Source organism: Zootoca vivipara, chromosome 16, assembly GCF_963506605.1.
Source record: "Zootoca vivipara chromosome 16, rZooViv1.1, whole genome shotgun sequence".
In the NCBI taxonomy this organism is placed as follows: Eukaryota; Metazoa; Chordata; class Lepidosauria; order Squamata; family Lacertidae; genus Zootoca; species Zootoca vivipara.
Genome location: NC_083291.1, coordinates 17,661,854 through 17,682,757, shown reverse-complemented (window position 1 = coordinate 17,682,757; position 20,904 = coordinate 17,661,854). Strand labels below are relative to the sequence as shown.

At 44.2% G+C, this 20,904-nt stretch overlaps 1 protein-coding gene across 5 annotated transcripts in view; it reads right to left on the bottom strand.

Annotated features, from left to right (window-relative positions):
* LOC118097617 (PH and SEC7 domain-containing protein 3) overlaps positions 1–20,904 on the bottom strand; it is a 151,256-nt gene that overhangs the window by 73,564 nt on the left and 56,788 nt on the right. For all 5 annotated transcript variants that reach the window (XM_035140671.2, XM_035140672.2, XM_060268939.1 and 2 more), the window contains 2 exons: positions 16,995–17,053; positions 11,806–11,895 (listed from right to left, as the gene is read on the bottom strand). In XM_035140671.2, the coding sequence (XP_034996562.2) occupies positions 11,806–11,895; positions 16,995–17,053 (149 nt within the window). The remainder of the gene's footprint in view (positions 1–11,805; positions 11,896–16,994; positions 17,054–20,904) is intronic.

The window sequence follows — 20,904 nt, the reverse complement described above, 5'->3', positions numbered from 1 at the left end:
CTCTCTCTCACACACACACACACACACACACACACACAAACACTGCTTTGATGCAAAGTTTCTTTGCATGCCCCTATTCATGAATATGCTGTGATTAAACCTTGGAAACTATTATGAGAAAATGCACCTGCTTGTGACAGCCACATCTGTGTTCACTCATTTTCATTACATGCATATTAAGCATATATTTCTATATTTGTGATCTGGCCATTTATTCTGCACACAGCTGTCCATCTTAAACCCACCTACACTTACATATTAAACCTAAAAAACCTGGTAGAACTGCAGACATATGAAGCCAGATCTCCTTGGATTTTAGGTGGTAGTGCTGTGTATTTTTTTAAAATGTCGTGTGAACGTAGCGCTTTCAGATCTACCTACACATATTATAAGCTGCGGGGTTTTTGCCACGACCGTATGTGCGTTACATTTGCAAGGCATATGCTGCTAGTGGCATATGGCTTGGGGTAACTTCCTGAAGTACTAGCTGTACTCATCTTGAAAACCTCTGAAGACTCTACTGTTCTAACAAGAGCTAATTTTGAGAGGACAAAAATCAGGCAAAGAGGCTAGAGTGGTCTGGAGCAGAAGAAGCAACAGCAGGGGCACCATTTAAGATTTTGCTAATGGGGCACTGCTAGATATTTTCAAGATTAGATTACCAAAAAAACAACAACAATGCATTATTTACATTTTAAACCAGTTCTTTCCTGCTTTTCAATGAGGCGCTCAAGATGGCCCACCAGAGGGCTAAAAACAATCCAAAGTAAAATAAACAAATATCAATCAAAACTGTTAAGTCACAATAATATGAAAATACTGCAGTAGATAACAAAAACCAAGTTGAGAACAGAAGCGAACATGACAGCCAGGAAGCAAGCAGGGCCTTTTACAAATGTTCGCCGTGGCATCTTTCTTTTTTTAACACCTCAAAACACCTACAAGCAATATTAACGATTCACCAAGACACAAACACACACACACCTTGTTTTTTTAAGCAAACAGGTGTATGCTTTTGGCAACCATCAAATCTTTGCACCATTTCTCCAAGAGACACTCTGCTGTTTGGCCTGAGGAGGAAGCTCCTATTGGGGCCAATGGAAGCAACCTTCGCAAGTCAAATAACAGCTAGGGGCAATTCTTTCCAGGACTGCCGTGTAGGAGGAAAAGCTTAAAATCCACAACTACTGCACTTTTCCAATTTTGTTTGCCCCCACTCCACCTTGGCCTTTGTGTCCAATTTAAAAAGGATAATAATGCAACCTCAAGTGGGCCCAAAGTGCTAGTTGAGCCCAAAGCGCTAGTACTAGTCTTTGAAGCACTAAAAACAGACTAGGAGAATGTCACCTTAAGGCCCATATGAACCTGCCCATGTTTTATGATGACTCTGCTGTCTTGCCCATCATCACTACCAGGAAGATGGCTGATGTATACCAGAGATAGGACCTGCTCACTTTTGCTGTGGGATCCTCTCTCTGTTGAGAATTGACTGTCACTTCTCAACCTACTTTCAGGCAGGTGGTCTAATATTTTGTTCTCCTTTAACTGCTTTATCATCTCTCCTCCCATTATAATGTTGTTTTATTATGCCACTGTGCTTTTCTTATATTTTTGCTCACTATTTTGAATAAAATATTTCTATTCAGAAAAGATGAATAGAAGATGATACATATTTATGAAATGACACAGTAATAAATACACCAAGAAGCTCTGATTACCAGATATGGTGGCCTTAAAACACACACACACACACACACACACAGCCAAGGAGCCATCAGGTTCAGTTTATGCCTAGTAAGTCTGAAACTACAAGGCACTGGGCTGGTTTTGATATATTTATATCCTGCCAATCACAAGAAGCTTACAGGAGAGTAAGTGACACTTCCAGGCACTCTCTCATTCAGATACTGGGCAGATCCAAACCAGGTAACTTTTACTCCTGGAACTATAGAGCAAAGAAACACACTCTGGATTAACCCATCAGCTGACTAGACATACACACACCTCAGAGAACATTACAGCAGGGGGGAGACCTGCCTGGTTCCCCTTCCAATGGCCAGAAAGGGAGAAGTTGCAGGGAGTCTGCTTCCCTCCTCCCTGCCAGAAACATCAGCTCTAACTGATAGTTGCCCTTGGGCTACAGAAGAAGCCCAGTTGAGGGGAAGCTACAGCAATCGCCTCACTGATGCTTACTGGGATTGGGGGGAGAGAGGAGCAAGGTGGCAGAGTGGTCAGAGTTGTACAGTGAACTATTGAAGCCAAGTTACAGGTAAGTCGCCATGTTGGTCTGACACAGTCGAAACAAAATTTAAATAATTCCTTCCAGTAGCACCTTAGAGACCAACTAAGTTTGTCATTGGTATGAGCTTTCGTGTGCATGCACACTTCTTCAGATAATTCAAATATTGGAGCCAAGTTTAACTAATAGGGTTAAAAAAAATTTTTAAAAAACACTCAATAGTTTTATAGCAGGCATCCCCAAACTTCGGCCCTCCAGATGTTTTGGACTACAATTCCCATCTTCCCCGACCACTGGTCCTGTTAGCCAGGGATCATGGGAGTTTTAGGCCAAAACATCTGGAGGGCTGCAGTTTGGGGGTGCCTGTTTTATAGCTTCTTATGACTACCACCAGAGCTTTTTTTTCAGCCAGAGTTCACAGGAGCTCATCTCATCCACCTATCAGGTAGACGCCATTGGCATTCTAAGAGAACAAGGGAGAAGTTCGGAGTGAGCTCTTTTTCTAAGAAAAGTAGCATTGACCATCTATTACTAAACCTTCAGAAAGGTATTAAGAGACTACACCGTTCCTTCAGATGCAGCTACTGATGAAGCAGAAACCTCCAAAATGGGACTAGAGCTAGAGAAAGAGGGAGAGCTATGACTCAGAGATACAATCTATTCCACGCTTCCTGTTTTATTATTAATTACAGGCAGTGGGTGTCTCTAGTCCCACAGGAGGCAAGATAGTCCAACACAACTGGTTTGCTGCTACCATGGTGGTCTAGTGCCATCTGGTGGACTCACAGATACTAAGCGAATCCAACAGGAAACATTGGGAGGCTTTGGGGGAAAGGAGACTGTAGGTATTCAGGAGTTCCCTCTAAGCCGCCTCCCATATTTAATTTAGAAAGTGATGCTTCAGATACCTGCGTCTCTCAAGTTGTATGAAAAATGCCCTTGAGGAAGGGCAGACTGCCACATCTATTTTCCATTGACAGCATCATCAGCTGCAGAAATGTTTCAAGAGCATCCCAAAAGCTTCTCCAGTCCAGCATCCTGTTTCTCACCGGGGCCAACCAGATTCCCCTCTTGCACATCACAAGCAGGCTATGCCCCCCTTCTGCCTCCCACCCCACCAGCAACGGGTATTTCAGAGAATGCTGCCTCTGATCTTTGGGGTAGCATATAACCATCAGGACTTACAGCTTATAGCCACTTATTATAGCTTGTTCTCTAATCCCTTTTAAAGCCTTCTAAATTGGTGGCCATCACCACATCTTGTGGCAGTGAGTTCCATGGGCTTACTATGCACTGTATTAATTCCCTGCAACATGCTACACCTTTATGGATCAGATCTCAAATGGGGCTTTCTTTTCTCTTGTTCAATAGGAACTCAATTGAATTTAACAAGATAGATATAATTACAAACAACAAGAATTTTTTCCAGCACTTCTTTTCATGATACATATATTGATCAAATGAAAAATAAAAAATGAGATTATTATCTGCCTGCTGCTTCACAGAAATGTCTACTACATCATAAGTAAGAGCGGTTTGACAGCGGAACAGTCTCCCTTGGGAGGTTATGGACTTTGCTTCATAAGCAGAGGTTGGATGGTTATCTGCCATGGATGTTTTAGTTGAGATTCCTGCATTTCAAGGGGTTAGACTAGATGACCCTTGGGGTCCCTTCCAATGCTACAATTCTATGATAAGTCACTGTGTATATGGACTCATCAAGTGTATCTGGACTCTGAAGAGAAGGTCTAGTTCATGTTATTAGTTTCATATAAATGTGTATTGCACTGGTGTTTTGATGAGATCTTCTGATTCTGCTTTATAAGCAATGAAGCCAGACCGAATGCTGTAAAATTTGTCTCTTTTAAATCGCTCCCTAAATAATCACACTTTAGCGGTAAACTTCTCCAAAACTGCCAGAAACCATACCTTTAAAGGCCCTCCAAAATAGACAGCACCTAGAGATTAATATTCTTGACCAAATATGACCAAAGTTTTCTGTTTGTGGCATCAGAAAGATGCTTCGCAGTTCCAGATAAAAGTGGTTGCAAGGTGGAACAAGCCAGTTCTGGCCACTTTCTTGCAATGTTGCTCCTTCCCAAGTCACAATGTAATGTGAGGAACCCAGGCACCAGCTTCTCCCTCTGCCGGAGCCCTGCCCCATTTCCCCCAAGCCAAGTCTCCTGGAGTCCATGACAGTAACTTGAGAAGGAGCTGCAGTGGGGCTCCCCTTCCCCAATGGCCCTGAGCTACACAGCAGCCATTCCCATGCAAGAGATTAGAAAAGAGCTGGTTTTGTTCTATGTGTGGCGCACAGGGTGGATAAAAATCAATGATTTTTTTAAAGATATATTTAAAAATCTGATTTTAAAAAAATTTAAATCGGATGTTTAAAATAAAATGCTTTTGAAGGAAAAATCTTTCTAAATATAGTTTTCTATTTAAGTTACATTATAGTCCAAAGGCTATTCATCAGAAAATAAGGATTTTATTTAAGTTTTTCATGTGTGCTAAAACTCAGTCTAAGTTTTTTTTATTGTTTAACCACATCAGTTAACAAACATGGATACCTAATATGCTATGTTTTAGTTAAATAAGTTGTTTATATTATTATTAAGGAAATTATTATTTTACTCCTTCCAGTAAAGTACAGCAGAAAAGTAGTCCAAATATAAACAGCTGACTTATTAAACCTCGCAATAATTTGACTATTATCTGTCTATGTATTTCTAATAGTATAACCAAATCAGTAATTTTTGATATGGCTGTAAAAAAATACTCTGAAAATTTATCATTCCAAAAATGAAACCTTCATCTGATTGTAAATATTAAGATTATACCAGCAAGAATGAGTCTTTCTGCAGAAAAAGGATTTAAATCAAGTCGTACTGACTAGTGATTTAAATCGTGAATCAATTTGATTTAAATCAAATCCCCCCCTGGCGGTGCATGCCCCACACCTGAAAACTCTTACCTGAGAAACCATTTAATCCCTTTATATAACATCCAAATAAGACCCCTTTCACAAGAGACTTGAGTTTATTTGACCGAATGTAAGAAGGAGCAAAGGGGCCCAGGTGGCGCTGTGGGTTAAACCACAGAGCCTAGGGCTTGCTGATCAGAAGGTCGGCGGTTCGAATCCCTGCAACGGGGTGAGCTCCCGTTGCTCGGTCCCAGCTCCTGCCCACCTAGCAGTTCGAAAGCACGTCAAAGTGCAAGTAGATAAATAGGGACCGCTCCGGCGGGAAGGTAAACGCCGTTTCCGTGCGCTGCTCTGGTTCGCCAGAAGCAGCTTTGTCATGCTGGCCACATGACCCGGAAGCTGTCTGCGGACAAACGCTGGCTCCCTCGGCCTATAGAGCGAGATGAGCGCCGCAACCCCAGAGTCGGACACGACTGGACCTGATGGCCAGGGGCCCCTTTACCTAAGAACGAGCAAAGGAAGTTCAAGGCTTGTTGAAAGAAGAAACCACACAATTTCAACAACCTCCTTTCTCTTCTCATTTCAGAAGATATCCAAGGCACATCCGAATTAAGGCAACCGCCGTGGGTTTTCTTAGAAATGAGCTACACCAGCCAGAGATCTGAAGGAATGCAACATCTTCACCCCGCGTTTAGCCTAGACAGGTCTTTAATCTTCATTCCAGCTGAAGGAACTGGGGGATATTGGCCAATTCATTTAGAGCAGCTGGGAGGACTACGTCTGGAATATGGTCATAAAAAGTACAATCTGCTAGCAGAAAGATATACATCTGGGAGAGAGGGTTGAAGAGGAAGCTGCCTTTATTACACTAAGTGGGCTGCTTAAATACGGCGCTAGAGATCGATCCAGTCAATAAGAGCCTGTAATTAGAGTCTGGGGCCATTCCGCTGCACCTCTCCAAGACAGCATTTTAAATAAGCTGATTTGTCAACATTGGCTGAAGCTTTCTCAGTCGCAAATAGCCAGAGCCAATATCTTTAAAAACACATGCTTGAATAATTCCTACATACTTGCTGTCTAGGACAGAAGCCAAGCAAGAAGCAGCAGCAGCTCCAATCTAGGGAACCAGGGAGGGATGGGGGAAGACCAGACAAATAACCTTCATCAGAGCTAAGCCTTTCTGTCCCAAAACATATTGGCTGGAAATTATTTTGGGTTGCTGAGGCCTAAGAGCCGATATTCTTCCACCTAGGGGTACCAGCCTAAATAAAAGCACCAGTTTCACTTTTATTTTATTTATTAAAAGTGTATCATAGAACTGCAGAGTTGGAATGGACCCCAGTGGTCATCTAGTCCAACCCCCTTCAATGAAGGAAACTCAGCTAAAGCATCCATGACAAATGGCATGGATGGAGAAATAAAAAAGTTTTACACCTTAAGCAAGGGGTCAGCAAACTTTTTCAGCAGGGGGCCTGTCCACTGTCCCTCAGACCTTGGGGGGGGGCAGACTATATGTTGGGGGGAAAATGAACAAATTCCTATGCCCCACAAATAACCCAGAGATGCATTTTAAATAAAAGGACCACATTCTACTCATGTAAAAACACCAGACAGGCCCCACAAATAACCCAGAGATCCATTTTAAATAAAAGGACACATTCTACTCATGTAAAAACATGCTGATTTCTGGACCGTCCACGGGCCGGATTTAGAAGGTGATTGGGCCGCATCCGGCCCCCGGGCCTTAGTTTGGGGACCCCTGCTTAAGCAATATATATTCCCATTTATCTCTAGTGCAGCCACAAACATGTTTGTTTGTTTACTTACTTACTTACTTACTTACGATTTCTATACTGCCCTATACCCAAAGGTCTCAGGGCGGTTCACATAAAATATCAAATACATAAAATCAAAACAAAAACAACAACCCAATAAAACCCAATGTTATGAAATACATGGAACATTTTTTGTTTGGGGGGGAAATGACTAGTAGGAGATACGTTATGGGGATATAAGAAAATTACAAGGTGTATGCAGAGAGTAGAAATGAGGAACCTGAGTAGTGGTAAGTTTCTGGATGGATAAAAGGAAGAACATGTGTAACATAGATTTCACTGCCTCAAGATATGGTGGTGGTGGCCACCACCTTAAACAGCTTTTTAGAATAAACTAAATTCACAGAGGGTACGTCTACCACTAGCTTTTAACACATGGTACCTCCATGTGCAGAAGCAGTATATCTTCAAATATCAGATGCCAAGGACAAGCCATAGCAGGGAGGCCCATACCTTCAAGCCTGCCAGATGAGATTCTGGCTAGCCACTATTGGGGTAAGAAAGAGCTAGCATGCAAGTAGTCTGATCCAGGCAAAGACAATTCTTGGATTTTTCATGTAAATTATTCTTACAGTGTTCCAAAGTCTTGTGAAAAGCCCTCAGTTGAAGCAATAACAGGTATCAGCCAAAGGGTAAAATCTACATATTGTGGAAATCAATGGCTATTGGCTTTAATGGAACTAGAGGACATTGGAAGTCTTTGTCTCCAGTGAAAAATAAGTAGCAAATGTTTCTGAAATGTGCTTTTAAAGCTTCACACAATGCCCCAATATAGTAAGTAGCATCATTTAAGGGCAGAATCTGCCTCCCCTGCAGTGGTGCTTAGAAGCCTCGCAGATCATGGAGTAAACACGATAAGTCCCCACAATCAGTTGTCTTCTTATTCAAACCATTTTTCAGCCTGGCGCTTTGGCTGCCCTTCACACCAGGCCCCAGGGTCCAACATGCCAATGGCAACTTCCACACAGACAACTTTCCCCCTCACACTGAACGGTATGAAACACCCACCATGTACAGTGAGTTTCCCCATCAATGACAGCAAGCCCCCTTTGACACACGGTACGGCACAATAAGCTCCCAGCAGCACAATGTCACTTCACCTGGCAAGCATGGGAAACATGCCGGGGGGGGGGGGGGAGCAGCTTCATTTCTTGTTGTTGTTGTTTAGTCGTGTCCGACTCTTCGTGACCTCATGGACCAGAGCACGCCAGGCACTCCTGTCTTCCACTGCCTCCCGCAGTTTGGTCAAACTCATGTTCGTAGCCTCGAGAACACTGTCCAACCATCTCGTCCTCTGTCGTCCCCTTCTCCTAGTGCCCTCCATCTTTCCCCACATCAGGGTCTTTTCCAGGGAGTCTTCTCTTCTTATGAGGTGGCCAAAGTATTGGAACCTCAGCTTCACGATCTGTCCTTCCAGTGAGCACTCAGGGCTGATTTCCTGAGCACTCAGGGCTGATTTCATTTTGTCCCCTACTACATTTCTTGAAATGAGTGGGCAGCATGGACATGCATGAACACCTAATTGTACAATTTGAGCTACATATACGGGTAGAGCTCATGATGCACTCTATGTGCAGAATATACAACTCTCTAGGATGCGTGTAGACCGCCCCTTTATCTACAGCAGGGCTTTCCCACCACATCCTGAGAACTTCAGAAGCTCGTCAGAAGTTCAAGGAAGGCAGCTTGTCCATCACTTCTGATCACCCTTCAATGTAGCTGTAGGAGAGTGCAGACTGTATTCTACAGTGTGATCTTCAGTTCATGTGGGCAAACACTGAGACCCCCCCCCCACACACACACACACAGTACCCTGGGCAAGCTGAGTATGCTCCCTTGAATATGCCCCACAAACCTATTTGCAGCATGCAGAGAGGTTCTTCAAAGAGAGAGGCCTCCCTCAAAGTGAAAAAAATCGGAAAGCCACAGGGTGCCCTCCAAATGTTGTGGACTACAAACTCCCCATCATCCCTAACCGCTGGTTATGCTGGCTGTAGCCCTCAATACCAGGAGAGGACCAAGTTGGCCATTTCTATTGCAGAGAAATCTAGCACTGAGTAAAGTTGGGACTAGACTTGTTTCTTGCACTCATTTCTCACCCACCCTATAAGGAACTTATAGCAGCTTACCTGAAACTTTCCATAGTTCTCCCATCCCAATTCCGCTCAGGCCCAGATTTGCACATTGCTTCACAGATAGAAATGATTTACTATTCCTAACCCTCTCTAGGCCACATTCTAGGCCAGTTTACCCTCCAGATTCCACCTGCAGTGCAGGGGGCATCAACAGTATACAGCACTTTTCTATTCCAATTATCAATATGTTTCGTTCAGGATCACAACAAAAGGAAAGACAAAAAAATCAACACAAGTCTTCCTTTGCTGCTGTTACAAGACTTCAAGCTACACTTCTTTGTGCACCAAAACATCATTTTAAAAAAAATTCTTCCATTGCAAACCAAATGCAGTAGCAACCAGCACTTCCTGCACAAGCAAATCAGACAAAAGAAAAAGAAACATTCCTATTAGTGCCGACAATGGGAAATGTTCAGCACCTCAAACCCAGGCTTCACTAACTATTCAGATTTGTCTGCTGGAACAAATTGAGTGAACACATATACAACTCGGGACGTAAGGGGAGAAAAGCAGTAATGTGTACCATACAGAATGTCCCGATCTCAAATTATATCTTCCATTCAAATGTAAAAGCCCAAAGGCACCTTCTTTCCAAAGCTACCTGAAAAAAACCCTGTTACCATAAATACTCCGCAGGCAGCTTTAGCTTTCTAATAAAAAGCCTGTCTGGCTTTCTCTGCTTTCACTTATTACACAAGGCACACGCCAGTCTCAATCCAGTTTGGACAATTCAAGTGCTGAAGCAAGATCTGCCTTCATATACCTTATTGGATTGGCAGTCGTATATGAACAATTGGCCCCTGTTGTGCATTGTCCTTGCTACACCTGGCCTCTGGTGCTGTGCAGGTTCCAAAGCTGCATAGAAACAGCCCTGATCAAGAAGCCTGGTGAGGAATCCAGTTTCTTCTGCTCTGATCTTATTGATCAACAAGGACATGGAAGTCTAAGGCATGCTAAGATGCCTGCGAGCACAACTGGGCCAGAAACAATTTCACTCACACCTCTAAACTCATTTTCTGGTAAACACACACACCAGATCCATGATCAGGCATCCCCAAACTGCGGCTCTCCAGATGTTTTGGCCTACAACTCCCATGATCCCTAGCTAACAGGACCAGTGGTCGGGGAAGATGGGAATTGTAGACCAAAACATCTGGAGGGCTGAAGTTTGGGGATGCCTATCCATGAGCATTGGAAGACTTAAGCATGGGCTAATATTAAGGCAATGTTTGCCAAGGTTTTGATACTCAAGCCACATGTTTTCTGAATTAAAACTGGACGGGCACTGTTCACTCTTACACTAGAAAGGAAGTGCATATATTGTCTGAATCAGCTCCCAAAACTAAGGACAGGTATTCTGTTTCCAACTGTGAGATAGTATATTAGCACTGCCTGCTGACATCCTGTCCTCCTCTTTGTTCAGTGAGTCAGTGTTGAGGGGTGGAATTGTGCTTTCTGGGGAATGGAGATGCTTCTGGGATACTACTGCACCCATAACCCATGTGGCATCAGAGAACGTTGGTTCATCCATAACTTCCTCCCTTGGTACAATGCTGCTGGGTAAGCACTGGCAGCTGTGACACATCAATGGTGTGTCACATTTTCCTCCTCCAAGTATCATATTGCAGGGATAGGCAGATCGTGATCTACTGGTAGACCATGGGAGTAGTTTTTAGTAGATCGGCAAGTGAGGGAGGTTTCGTCTCCCAATGGTTTAAACAGCAGCAACCACGAAAATGGTCCTCTACCCCCATTAGGTTACTAAACCTAGAAAAAGCTTGCAGGAAAACTGTGTGTGTGTGCACATATGCCTGCAAAAGGACTGTCAGATCAGATCTAATTCTGAAAACAAATGTCTTCTCTAAACATGTGCTCATAGGAACTCTGGTCCTTAATGCTAAGGGTTGTATTCAATGATAGTCCTACTCCAAGTAGACCCACTGAAATTAAGAAGCCTAAGTTAGTCCGACCCTTTACTTTCAATGGGCTTATTCTGAATATGACGATCAATGGATACAGCCATAAGGGGAGAATTCAACACAGAACTAAGGAGAACATTCCATCGGTGCAACTGAATGTTCTCCCCTTCTCCTTCCCGCACCCCTAAATCTGTTCTGGGGGTTTCCCCAACCCCCTGCAGTAGACTTGAGGATGGTACAAGGTGCAAGCAGAGGAATAAGAGGGGAAGACGGGGAAAGTCCCATCGAGTAAGCAATAATTGCTTGTGCAAAATTATTTAAGGTGAATGCCGTCCTAAATATCCCAAAGCCCCTATGCACCATCATTTGGCTCCGGTGAAGCTTGAGATTCTAGCAAAAAACAAAAACAAAGGAGGCCCTCCAAGCCTCAGGCTTGTCCATCCCTGTCCAAGAATGGTGGCAGAATCCAACGTGCTGGTGAAATGTCTTCAGCCCCTCTCCCAGTGCAGTGTGTGAGAACAGCTGCACTAGGAGTGCTCAAAGTAAATGTCCATAACCGTAGAATAGCAAAGATAAATGGGATCGCCATTTAGCAGGCACTATCAATATATCACCATTCATTCTAACGAACAAATAAAAATCAGTAAAATACAAGAAGCTTGGTCATTTTGAAAGCATCACCCTAGCACCGCTGGTCGGCAGAGTTAGCGTTAATGCTGTATTCCCACAACGGAAAGATAATATAGTGCCTCACCTTCAAGAGTTCCCTTGGGAAATCTTTGCCTTCATTCATTCCCTGAAGGTTGGCAATGAATTCTTGACAGGACATCTTTTTGCCAATATTCTGAAAGATAAATGACACATAAATATTAATGCAATTCCCAGAAAAGAAAAGGACAGTAGCCTATAAAATGAGTTGCATATTAAAAGCTCTAATTGATAATCCCCCCAATAGTAAGTTAAAAACCAAGTTGTTAGCAGCAATCCCAGGGTAAGAGACATTGTTTGTAAGGGTCCCTGCATGAACACAGCAGCAAAATACAAATCAGCATAGACAGGCAACCCTACTGGGAAGGGGGAAATCAGTGGGTAAGTGCTCCTGCTAGGATTATGGTGGTGATGAATCTAAACAATTGCACAGGCTTTTCAACCATGGCTATCAAAGCACTTTATGGAACTGAGTTGCATTCCAAGAACGTGAAGGTATTGCCACAAACAAAAGCTGGAATCATGCTGCCAGACCAAGAGCTTGAAATTGACAAGTTGAAAAGAAAGTATTAAAACCTCAAAAAATTGAACATATCTGTACAAAATTAAATGCCAAAAGAGGGGAAAGAAGCTTTTCAAATTGCCTATTATGAGGTTTCTTTTAAAGTCCTCTTTTTCAGCCAGCGCAAGGACCCCCATTTCATCAACAGCAACATTAAGCCACCTTGAAAGCAAACCAGGGTTCCTCTTTAACCAAGCACGATCCAAAACCTGGTGAAAGTGGAAACCCTGGACCTCCTTCTCATACAAGCCCTGTGTAATTCAAGCACTTGCGCTATGCACCATATTTTCTTTTGCTTTAAAAAAAAGCAGTAAGTAAGTAAAAAATTGGGGTTCATCTTATACATGGAACATGGGCATCTGGGAGGGGGGTTTAAATATTTGAGCAAATGTCCAGGATTTTGGCTTGGGTGGGCTGAAGCGTTCCCTCCTGCCGCCACCTCCTCTTTCTCCTCCCTCTCTGGGCTGTGTGCTGGTGACTGGATTGCCTCCTGAAGCCCCCACTGGCTTGACCACCGGATCAAGAGCAGCTGCCGCCACCGAGAACTGCCTCAGCTACCTTTCCTCACCCTTCTTTCCTTTGTCTCTCTCTTCCCCTCTCAAACCCCCAGCCCGCTCAGTCACCACCCTCCTCAGCTAGGTTTGCTCAATGGCATGGGCCGGCGTAGAGTGGGCGCTGCCTTCCCTAGGCTCTTCCTCGGCATCCTACTCAGGCGCCTCCTTCCCCACAGCAGCCACAGCAGCAGCTACTGCCAAGAGGGAGTGTGTGGTGCTCCAGCCACTGCCTTTGCACCACCGTGCACTGCATGCGCCTCATGCTGGAAACTTTGAGGGTGACTGCCCAAAGAAAGATCAACAACTTGCTGCCACAGATCGCAGATCGGTTTGAGTATTTCAGTTTGAGTACTTCGTGGACCCGTTTGGAACGGATTAATCCACTTTCCATTATTTAAAATGGGAAAGTTCGCTTCAGGTTAGGTATGCTTCAGTTTAAGTACTCCGCGGATCGTCTGGAACGGATTAATCCACTTTCCATTATTTTAAATGGGAAAGTTCGCTTCAGGTTAGGTATGCTTCAGTTTAAGTACTCCGCGGATCGTCTGGAATGGATTAATCCACTTTCCATTACTTTCAATGGGAAAGTTCGCTTCAGGTTAAGTATGCTTCAGTTTAAGTACTCCGTGGACGGTCTGTCTGAAACGGATTAATCCACTTTCCATTACTTTCAATGGGAAAGTTCACTTCAGGTTAAGTACGCTTCAGGTTAAGTACAGACTTCCAGAACCAATTGTGTACTTAAACTGAGGTACCACTGAACATGGAAAAATACTGCAATTGATGGATGTGTTCATGTACAGTGAACCACTTTGGGCTCAAAAAGAAAAAAAGATGTATACACTGTAAATTTTAAAAACAGTTTTAAAATAAAATAAAATCCTGATACATGCTTACAGGATGAAGCACTGAATTATAGTTAGGAAACAAATAATCTGGCTAAATGCATTCCAAGCTATGCTTTACATTCCAAGCAATAAATGCCCAACTTACCACCTAGAAAAACAATGCAATACAAAAAAAAGAGTATTATCAGTTAGGATAAGCATTCCAAAGGAAAGGGAGATACAAAAGTGATGGTAAAATATTGCTTTATCAAGTTAAAGTTGGCCCTGTGCATTTTTCATACTTAGCAAAACAGGATAGAAGAAAGAAAGTGCATTTGAGATTCAGATGTCATCTAAAAATGTTGGAAATAAAAACTCCAGTTACATATCTCTCAGGCTTCACCAATGGCTAACGCTAGGTGTGTCTAAATCACCAAATCATATTGAATTTCAGTCCAGTGGTATGCAGGCAGAGGTCCAGTTGTGCAATGGGGCTCTTCTGCTCTCCAACTCCCTAGTGAAGTTTCTTGCACTCCCCGCAAAGCCCGCAAAGTATCTTGCACTCCCCGCAAAGTATCTGGGAGTTGTAGTGGGAGAAGCGAAATGCTAAAAATCACGTGGCAGCAGCAGCTTGTGCGAGCAACTTCAAAATTTGCTCATTCACAACAGCCAGATTAACAGCAAACTACTCACCTTGACAAATATTTGTGCAGTTTCAATGCTGTTCGACACCCTTTCTGTTTTCCTAGCTGTTGCTGCTACTCGGCGCCATTTCCCTTCTTCTTCGTTGTCGCCTCCGTTCTCCTCGACCTCACTTGCCCAGGTGGCTGCTTAATCCTACTGGCTGTGGCACTCCACATAATTTTGTTGATGAGCACATGTGATATCATCAAATCCGAAGTATACCATGATGTCATTCACAAAATCACATGAGTTGCCGCAGCCAATAGAATTAAATGGGAGTGTGGGCAAATGAGACAAGAGGGCGGCAACAGAAAGAAGGTGATGGAAACTTAGCTGAGAAGAGCAGCTCTGGGAAAATAGGGTTGAGTTTGCAACAGAGTCAAGCCAAAAGGCTTGCTTTTTTTTTTTTACAACCCTCTCCCCTACATCCTACCCCTTAAGAAAAGCTGTGCCCTTAAAAAAAAAACTGTGGGGCTCACCACCACTGATGGCGAGTCCCAACCACATGAAACTCTTGGGGGAATTTCTAATCCCCTGTAAAGAAATTCAGTGAAATGCCACAAATAAGAGTAGAAAAATTTGAAAGCCATTTTATACGTAGCCGTAAGTTTGTGATGAGAGCAGAAAGTTGCCAAAAGCAAGAGACCTTTTCTGGCACTCAGGGAAACAAGCACAAAATTAGGTAGCTAGTTTCAGGTTGGTTCAGGTGGGCCTCTTAGCATCTGACCTCTTCTTTACCCAGACAGCCAGAGCTCAAGTATGTGACCCTTTGCTTTCTGGCCAATGGTGATACTTGTTTTACATGCGGATTTAAAATGCAAGGCCCAGGTAGGAATTTGCACATCCATCTGATGATGCATGAACAGTTCAGCGAATGCTAGGCATGTTCTGCCACCTAGTGCCCATAAGTTATCCTGACACTGCAGCAAAGCAATGCCCCGGAAAATTACATTTTAATATTCAGGATACGTGTAGATATTTTCTCTTTCCTTTTTAACTTTAATGAAGCAAGAAGAGCGACTGCCCCATCACCCTCTATGATGTCACTAACACTGACCCAGCCTTGGCTGATGGGTAACTGTACAAACCTAATGAAAGTGAGTCACTATTCCCTTTTCAGCCACTCTCAGCTGCAAGCACTTGCCATAGTTGTGGGCAGCCAGTCAACAGTGTGACCGAGTGGCACACAACTATTGCCCCGGTCAGTTTTAACCCCACCCCAGGTAAGACACTTGAAATAAGCTTTGTACTTTTTAAAGCTCACATAAGAACATTTTTTTAAAAAAAAACCTCATTTTAAAATAGTTGCTCCAAACTGTTGGGGTATATGGTTGTACGTCAGTGCCCATGGGAACTTCCTGCTAAGCACGAGAAAACAGCCGCAACAGAACTTAGGCACGTCTCCTGCAGAAATGACGCTCACACCTCTGTTGAGTTATTGACAGTTGGTTTTTTTTTTCAGAATGCAGCTAAATAAGCATGACAGAATTTGGGTTGACAGAGGTAGGACAAAGAAAAAAAACATGACCATTTGTATCTTGGATGAGAATGGCTCTGTAATATGGCTGCCAAATCTCTGAGAAGTTGCCATCTATATTTAGCCTCCCTTTGTGCACAAGCCAGGCATGCCAGGCATTCGGATTCCAAAGTGGGAGTAGTTTGTGCTGTGAGGATGATTTACAAGCCCTGCTTGCATGGGGCCTGAACTGTCTGGCAGGCCAGACATCAGCTCCCTATACAACTGGGGTCAAGAGGCTTTTCAGGCACATCATCCTAAGTAAGTAGGGTTGCTAGACTCAATAGAGGACAGGACTTTTGTGCCTTTAATTGCCCTGCTTTCTTTTGAGTCTGGAAACCTTAAAGAGAAACCAGCAGACCCTTTGTTTAATTTCCAAGCAAAGGGTCTGCTGGTTTCTCTTTAAGGTTTCCAGACTCAAAAGAGAGCGGGGCAATTAAGGGCACAGAAGTCCTGTCCTCTATTGAGTCTGGCAACACTATAAGTAAGGGAATTAGGTGATCAAGGAGAGCCCATCCCAATCTACTCCTTGCCTTGCATCTTTCAGGGTCTCCTGAAATCCAATAGTCTGGGAGATTTCCCAGTGCCTGAAATCTGGCTGGTCCACTGTGCTTGTGAAACTGTTCTTTTACGTGCCTTCCTGTTATAAGCTACTGGGTTTCCAGACTTGCCAATTCACTGCATCCAGCCTGGCCCTCTTTCTTATGGGACGCCGGGCCCGGCTCTAGGTGTACTCCCGGTGGCGCGGGGCGCCAGGCCGGCAGGGGGGGGCACTGCGTGACGAAGCCGCGTGGAAGCCGTGCTGCGCTCTGCGAGGGCGGGGGCACCGGAGTGATCTCCACGCCTCAGCCAGGGCGCCCGACCTGCTCGAGACGGCCCTGTGGGACGCATTCATATTGGTTTGGGCTCCCTTGCCAATTTCACAAGCTCTTCACAATTGCCTTCCACCTCTGCTAATGTCACCTGAAATCTTTTGGGCTGCTTCAACCCGACCCTGCGAGGACTTAAGCAGTTAGTACTGAACAGCAACAAGCATATTGAAAGAGCAGTTCAAAATTTCTGAGCAAACAGGACAATTTGCAGTATACTCACATGGCCGTGGAGGTCAGTGTTCAGCAGCATGATTGCGCACGTGAGGCAATGGACTCCATCTGTAGGGAGGGAAAACACCCCAAGCATGACACACAGAAAGTCACACAGGCAGGTGGGGTGGGGGAGAGAAATCACACTTCCCACTACTCACATCTGCTTATGAAAGAATGATTCATGTTGAGTTGGGACCCCCTGAAGCCTAATTAACACTCCCGTCTTCTTCCAAAAGCAATTTGCTTATAAAGAAATGCATGACATTAATCAAGAGAGACGTCTCATGAGATGAAGTCATAAGGGTTGGTAGGGAGGAAGGGAGAAACAACTAGCCCAATTTTTTCCTTTTTTTGGAGAGGGGGAAGGTGAAACTTCCTAAAGTTTAGGACCCAAACAACACTTTGAAGAAAAGCTCCACAAATGTCAAAGATCCGTGAATATCAACCTCAAGCCATGTAAGCTGACCTTCCAAAGGTTTTGTCTGACTTTTTACAATCCAATCTACAGTCCAGTTAAGCCAATGGTTTTAACCAAATTCAGTCTCACTGAAGTCATTGTCCCCAACACCAGACTAGCCCAAATTCAATGTAAAAGGATTGGCCCTTTTTATACCTTCCACAACACCCCCACCCCCGCAGAACACCCACAGGGTGCCACCTCTTTCTGTTCCTGCCCCACATTAAATTCCTGTATTTAAACCTTGCTGTTGTTGTTTAGTCGATTAGTCATGTCCGACTCTTCATGACCCCATGGAGCAGAGCATGTCAGGCACTCCAGTCTTCCACTGCCTCCCTGTCTTTAAACCTACATCATCACAAAAGCCATTAACTAAATTCCTTAATCAACACTCCTCCAATAGAAACTAAAGAAGCCTATGTAACTGCACTTGTTCATCTTGTTACCTTTGCCTTTCCTTTTCATTCTCCAGTTTTGCTCCCCCAATGACAACATTAAATCACAGGATGCTTGGGGTGGGGGTGGGGGGTCTGCCTAATTTTATAAAGCAAATGCACAAAGGAGGGGGAATAATTGGAGAAGAAAATAAGTGCCTTGTTCCATCAGCTCAGCGCTGCCTCCAAAGTGGCTGGACATATTTATTTTTTAATGTCTTATTGGTTGTTTATTACATTTATACACCACCTTTTTCTCCAGGGAGCTCAAAGTAGTAAACGTGGCTCTCCAGCTCCCCATTTTATCCTCACAACAACTCTGTGAGGTAGGTAGGTTATGTTGAGAGACAGTGCCTGGCACAAGTGGGGAAGCTCCTAAGCAGGGCACATCAATAACAGTCACCCCATGTTGTTTATTTCCAGCATCTAGAAATGAGAGACAAACTGCCTCTGGAGCTACATGTTATAGATCATTAGTGCTCACTACTGTTTCCTTCAGAGATTACTGCAACAATTTACAGATAAATAGTCTGTGGGTATCCCAATACTGTACTGTAGGACTTGTGAAACCAAGGTGTGAATGTGATCAGTACCTGGATAAGAGTCCATGGGGGCAAAGGAAAGTGGGATATGCTTTTGATAGTAATGTAGGATAGATAAAAGGTAAGGGTAAAGGACCCCTGGACGGTTAAGTCCAGTCAAAGGCGACTATGGTGTTGTGGCGCTCATCTCGCTTTCAGGCTGAGGGAGCCGGCATTTGTTCATAGACAGCTTTCCGGGTCATGTGGCCAGCATGACTAAACCGCTTCTGGCACAATGGGAGACCGTGACGGAAACCAGAACGCATGGAAACGCTGTTTACCTTCCCGCCGGAGCAGTACCTATTTATCTACTTGCACTAATGTGCTTTTGAACTGCTAGCTTGGCAAGAGCTGCGACAGAGCAACGGGAGCTCATCCCGTCACAGGGATTTGAACTGCTGACCTTCTGATCAGCAAGCCCAAGAGTTAAGTGGTTTAGACCACTGCGCCACCTGCGTCCCTGGTAATGTAGGATAGGCTACAGATAAATGGAGATCAACATTGCCTTTGGCATATCCTCATCACCACCTATACTGAATAGCAGAGCAAAGCAGGAGCAGGGAATGGAGGGTCAGAGATCAGCCAAAGGACAGCCAGAGTGGCAGAAGAGAGACAGGTAAGATGGGACCAGAAAGGCTCAGGAAAGCCTTTGGTGGCAAAGGAGGAGAGAGAAGTGAGACAAGATATAATGCTTCATGGACAGTATAGCATTTCTATAGTGCTTTAGGGTGTTAATTTTATCTCAGGTAGGTAGCCGTGTTGGTCTGACGTAGTCGAAACAAAATTAAAAAATTCCTTCCAGTAGCACCTTAGAGACCAACTAAGTTTGTCATTGGTATGAGCTTTCGTGTGCATGCACACTTCTTCAGATACACTGAAACAGAAGTCACCAGACCCTTATATATAGTGAGAGGGTGGGGAGGGGTATTACTCAGAAGGGTGGTAGGTATGGGTGATTGACTGATAGGTGTGGTAAACCTGTTGATGACTGTTAATGACTGCAAACTTAAAACCATGGAGAGACCTGGTCTGAATAAAGACATTGGATTCTTATCTCATTATAAATGATAAAGCTATATTTAGCCATCTCACCCCTTGTTTTTCCCCGTAAGACCTATTGCAGTCGTTAACAGTCGTCAACAGGTTTACCACACCTATCAGTCAATCACCCATTCCCACCACCCTTCTGAGTAATACCCCTCCCCACCCTCTCACAATATATAAAGGTCTGGTGATTTCTGTTTCAGTGTATCTGAAGAAGTGTGCATGCGGCCTCGGTCCAGTATACCTGAAGGAGCGTCTTCACCTCCATCGTTCTGCCCGGACACTGAGATCCAGCGCCGAGGGGCTTCTGGCGGTTCCCTCGCTGCGAGAAGCCAAGTTACAGGGAACCAGGCAGAGGGCCTTCTTGGTAGTGGCACCCGCCCTGTGGAACGCCCTCCCACCAGATGTCAAAGAGAAAAACAACTACCAAGCTTTTAGAGGACATCTGAAGGCAGCCCTGTTTAGGGAAGCTTTTAATGTTTAATAGATTATTGTATTTTAATATTTCTGTTGGAAGCCGCCCAGAGGGGCTGGGGAAACCCAGCCAGATGGGCGGGATATAAATAATAAATTCTTATTCTTATGCACACGAAAGCTCATACCAATGACAAACTTAGTTGGTCTCTAAGGTGCTACTGGAAGGAATTTTTTATTTTTCTCAGTAAGTCTTGTGAGGCAGACCAGTACTATTACTATCGTTGTTGCTGCTGCTGCTGCTGTTTACCCACTACAGGCGTGGGGAGTGGGGAGATTCAATTGGATTTGATTAGAGTCCTGCACTGAGTTCATAGTAGAGGCAAGTTTTAAATGTGGCTCTTTGTTCAGCTTTTTAGCTCAGACTGCATGTGACAGTGACTGAAACACATCTAGAGGTTTGGGTGTGCTCCCTTAGGTCACCTGTACAACAAATGGCTGCAATGAGGCACAAAATCAGGTGGTGCAGAACCTGTCCACACCTGCTGATTATATGCTGCACAGTCCAACCACCCTGGTACTTTTTTGCTCCATTGAACCTAGCTGGGACAAAAGCACCTGAGACCAAGGAGCTACATACAGGGCAAAAGCACAGGGGCAGGGGCAGAGTTCAGCACACACTAGCAGCCCACCTCTTTAAAATACATTCCTCGTAGAGAGAGAAAGAAGCTGGTCCACACACATACATCAAGGAATGTGGCAGAAGATATGGAGCTGTGAGCAGGAGACAAGGGCATTCAACACCCAAATATTATGTATTATTATTAATCATTTCCCAAGCCAGAGCTCTTCAGATGCTGGCTGGGATTGCTGTAGCCCAAAACATCTAGAGGGCATCAGGCTGGGGGTGGCTGCTATCCAGGTATCTCCCTCCTGTAAATGGAACTACCTAACACTAATCCTAACCAATTCTTGAACCTGACAACA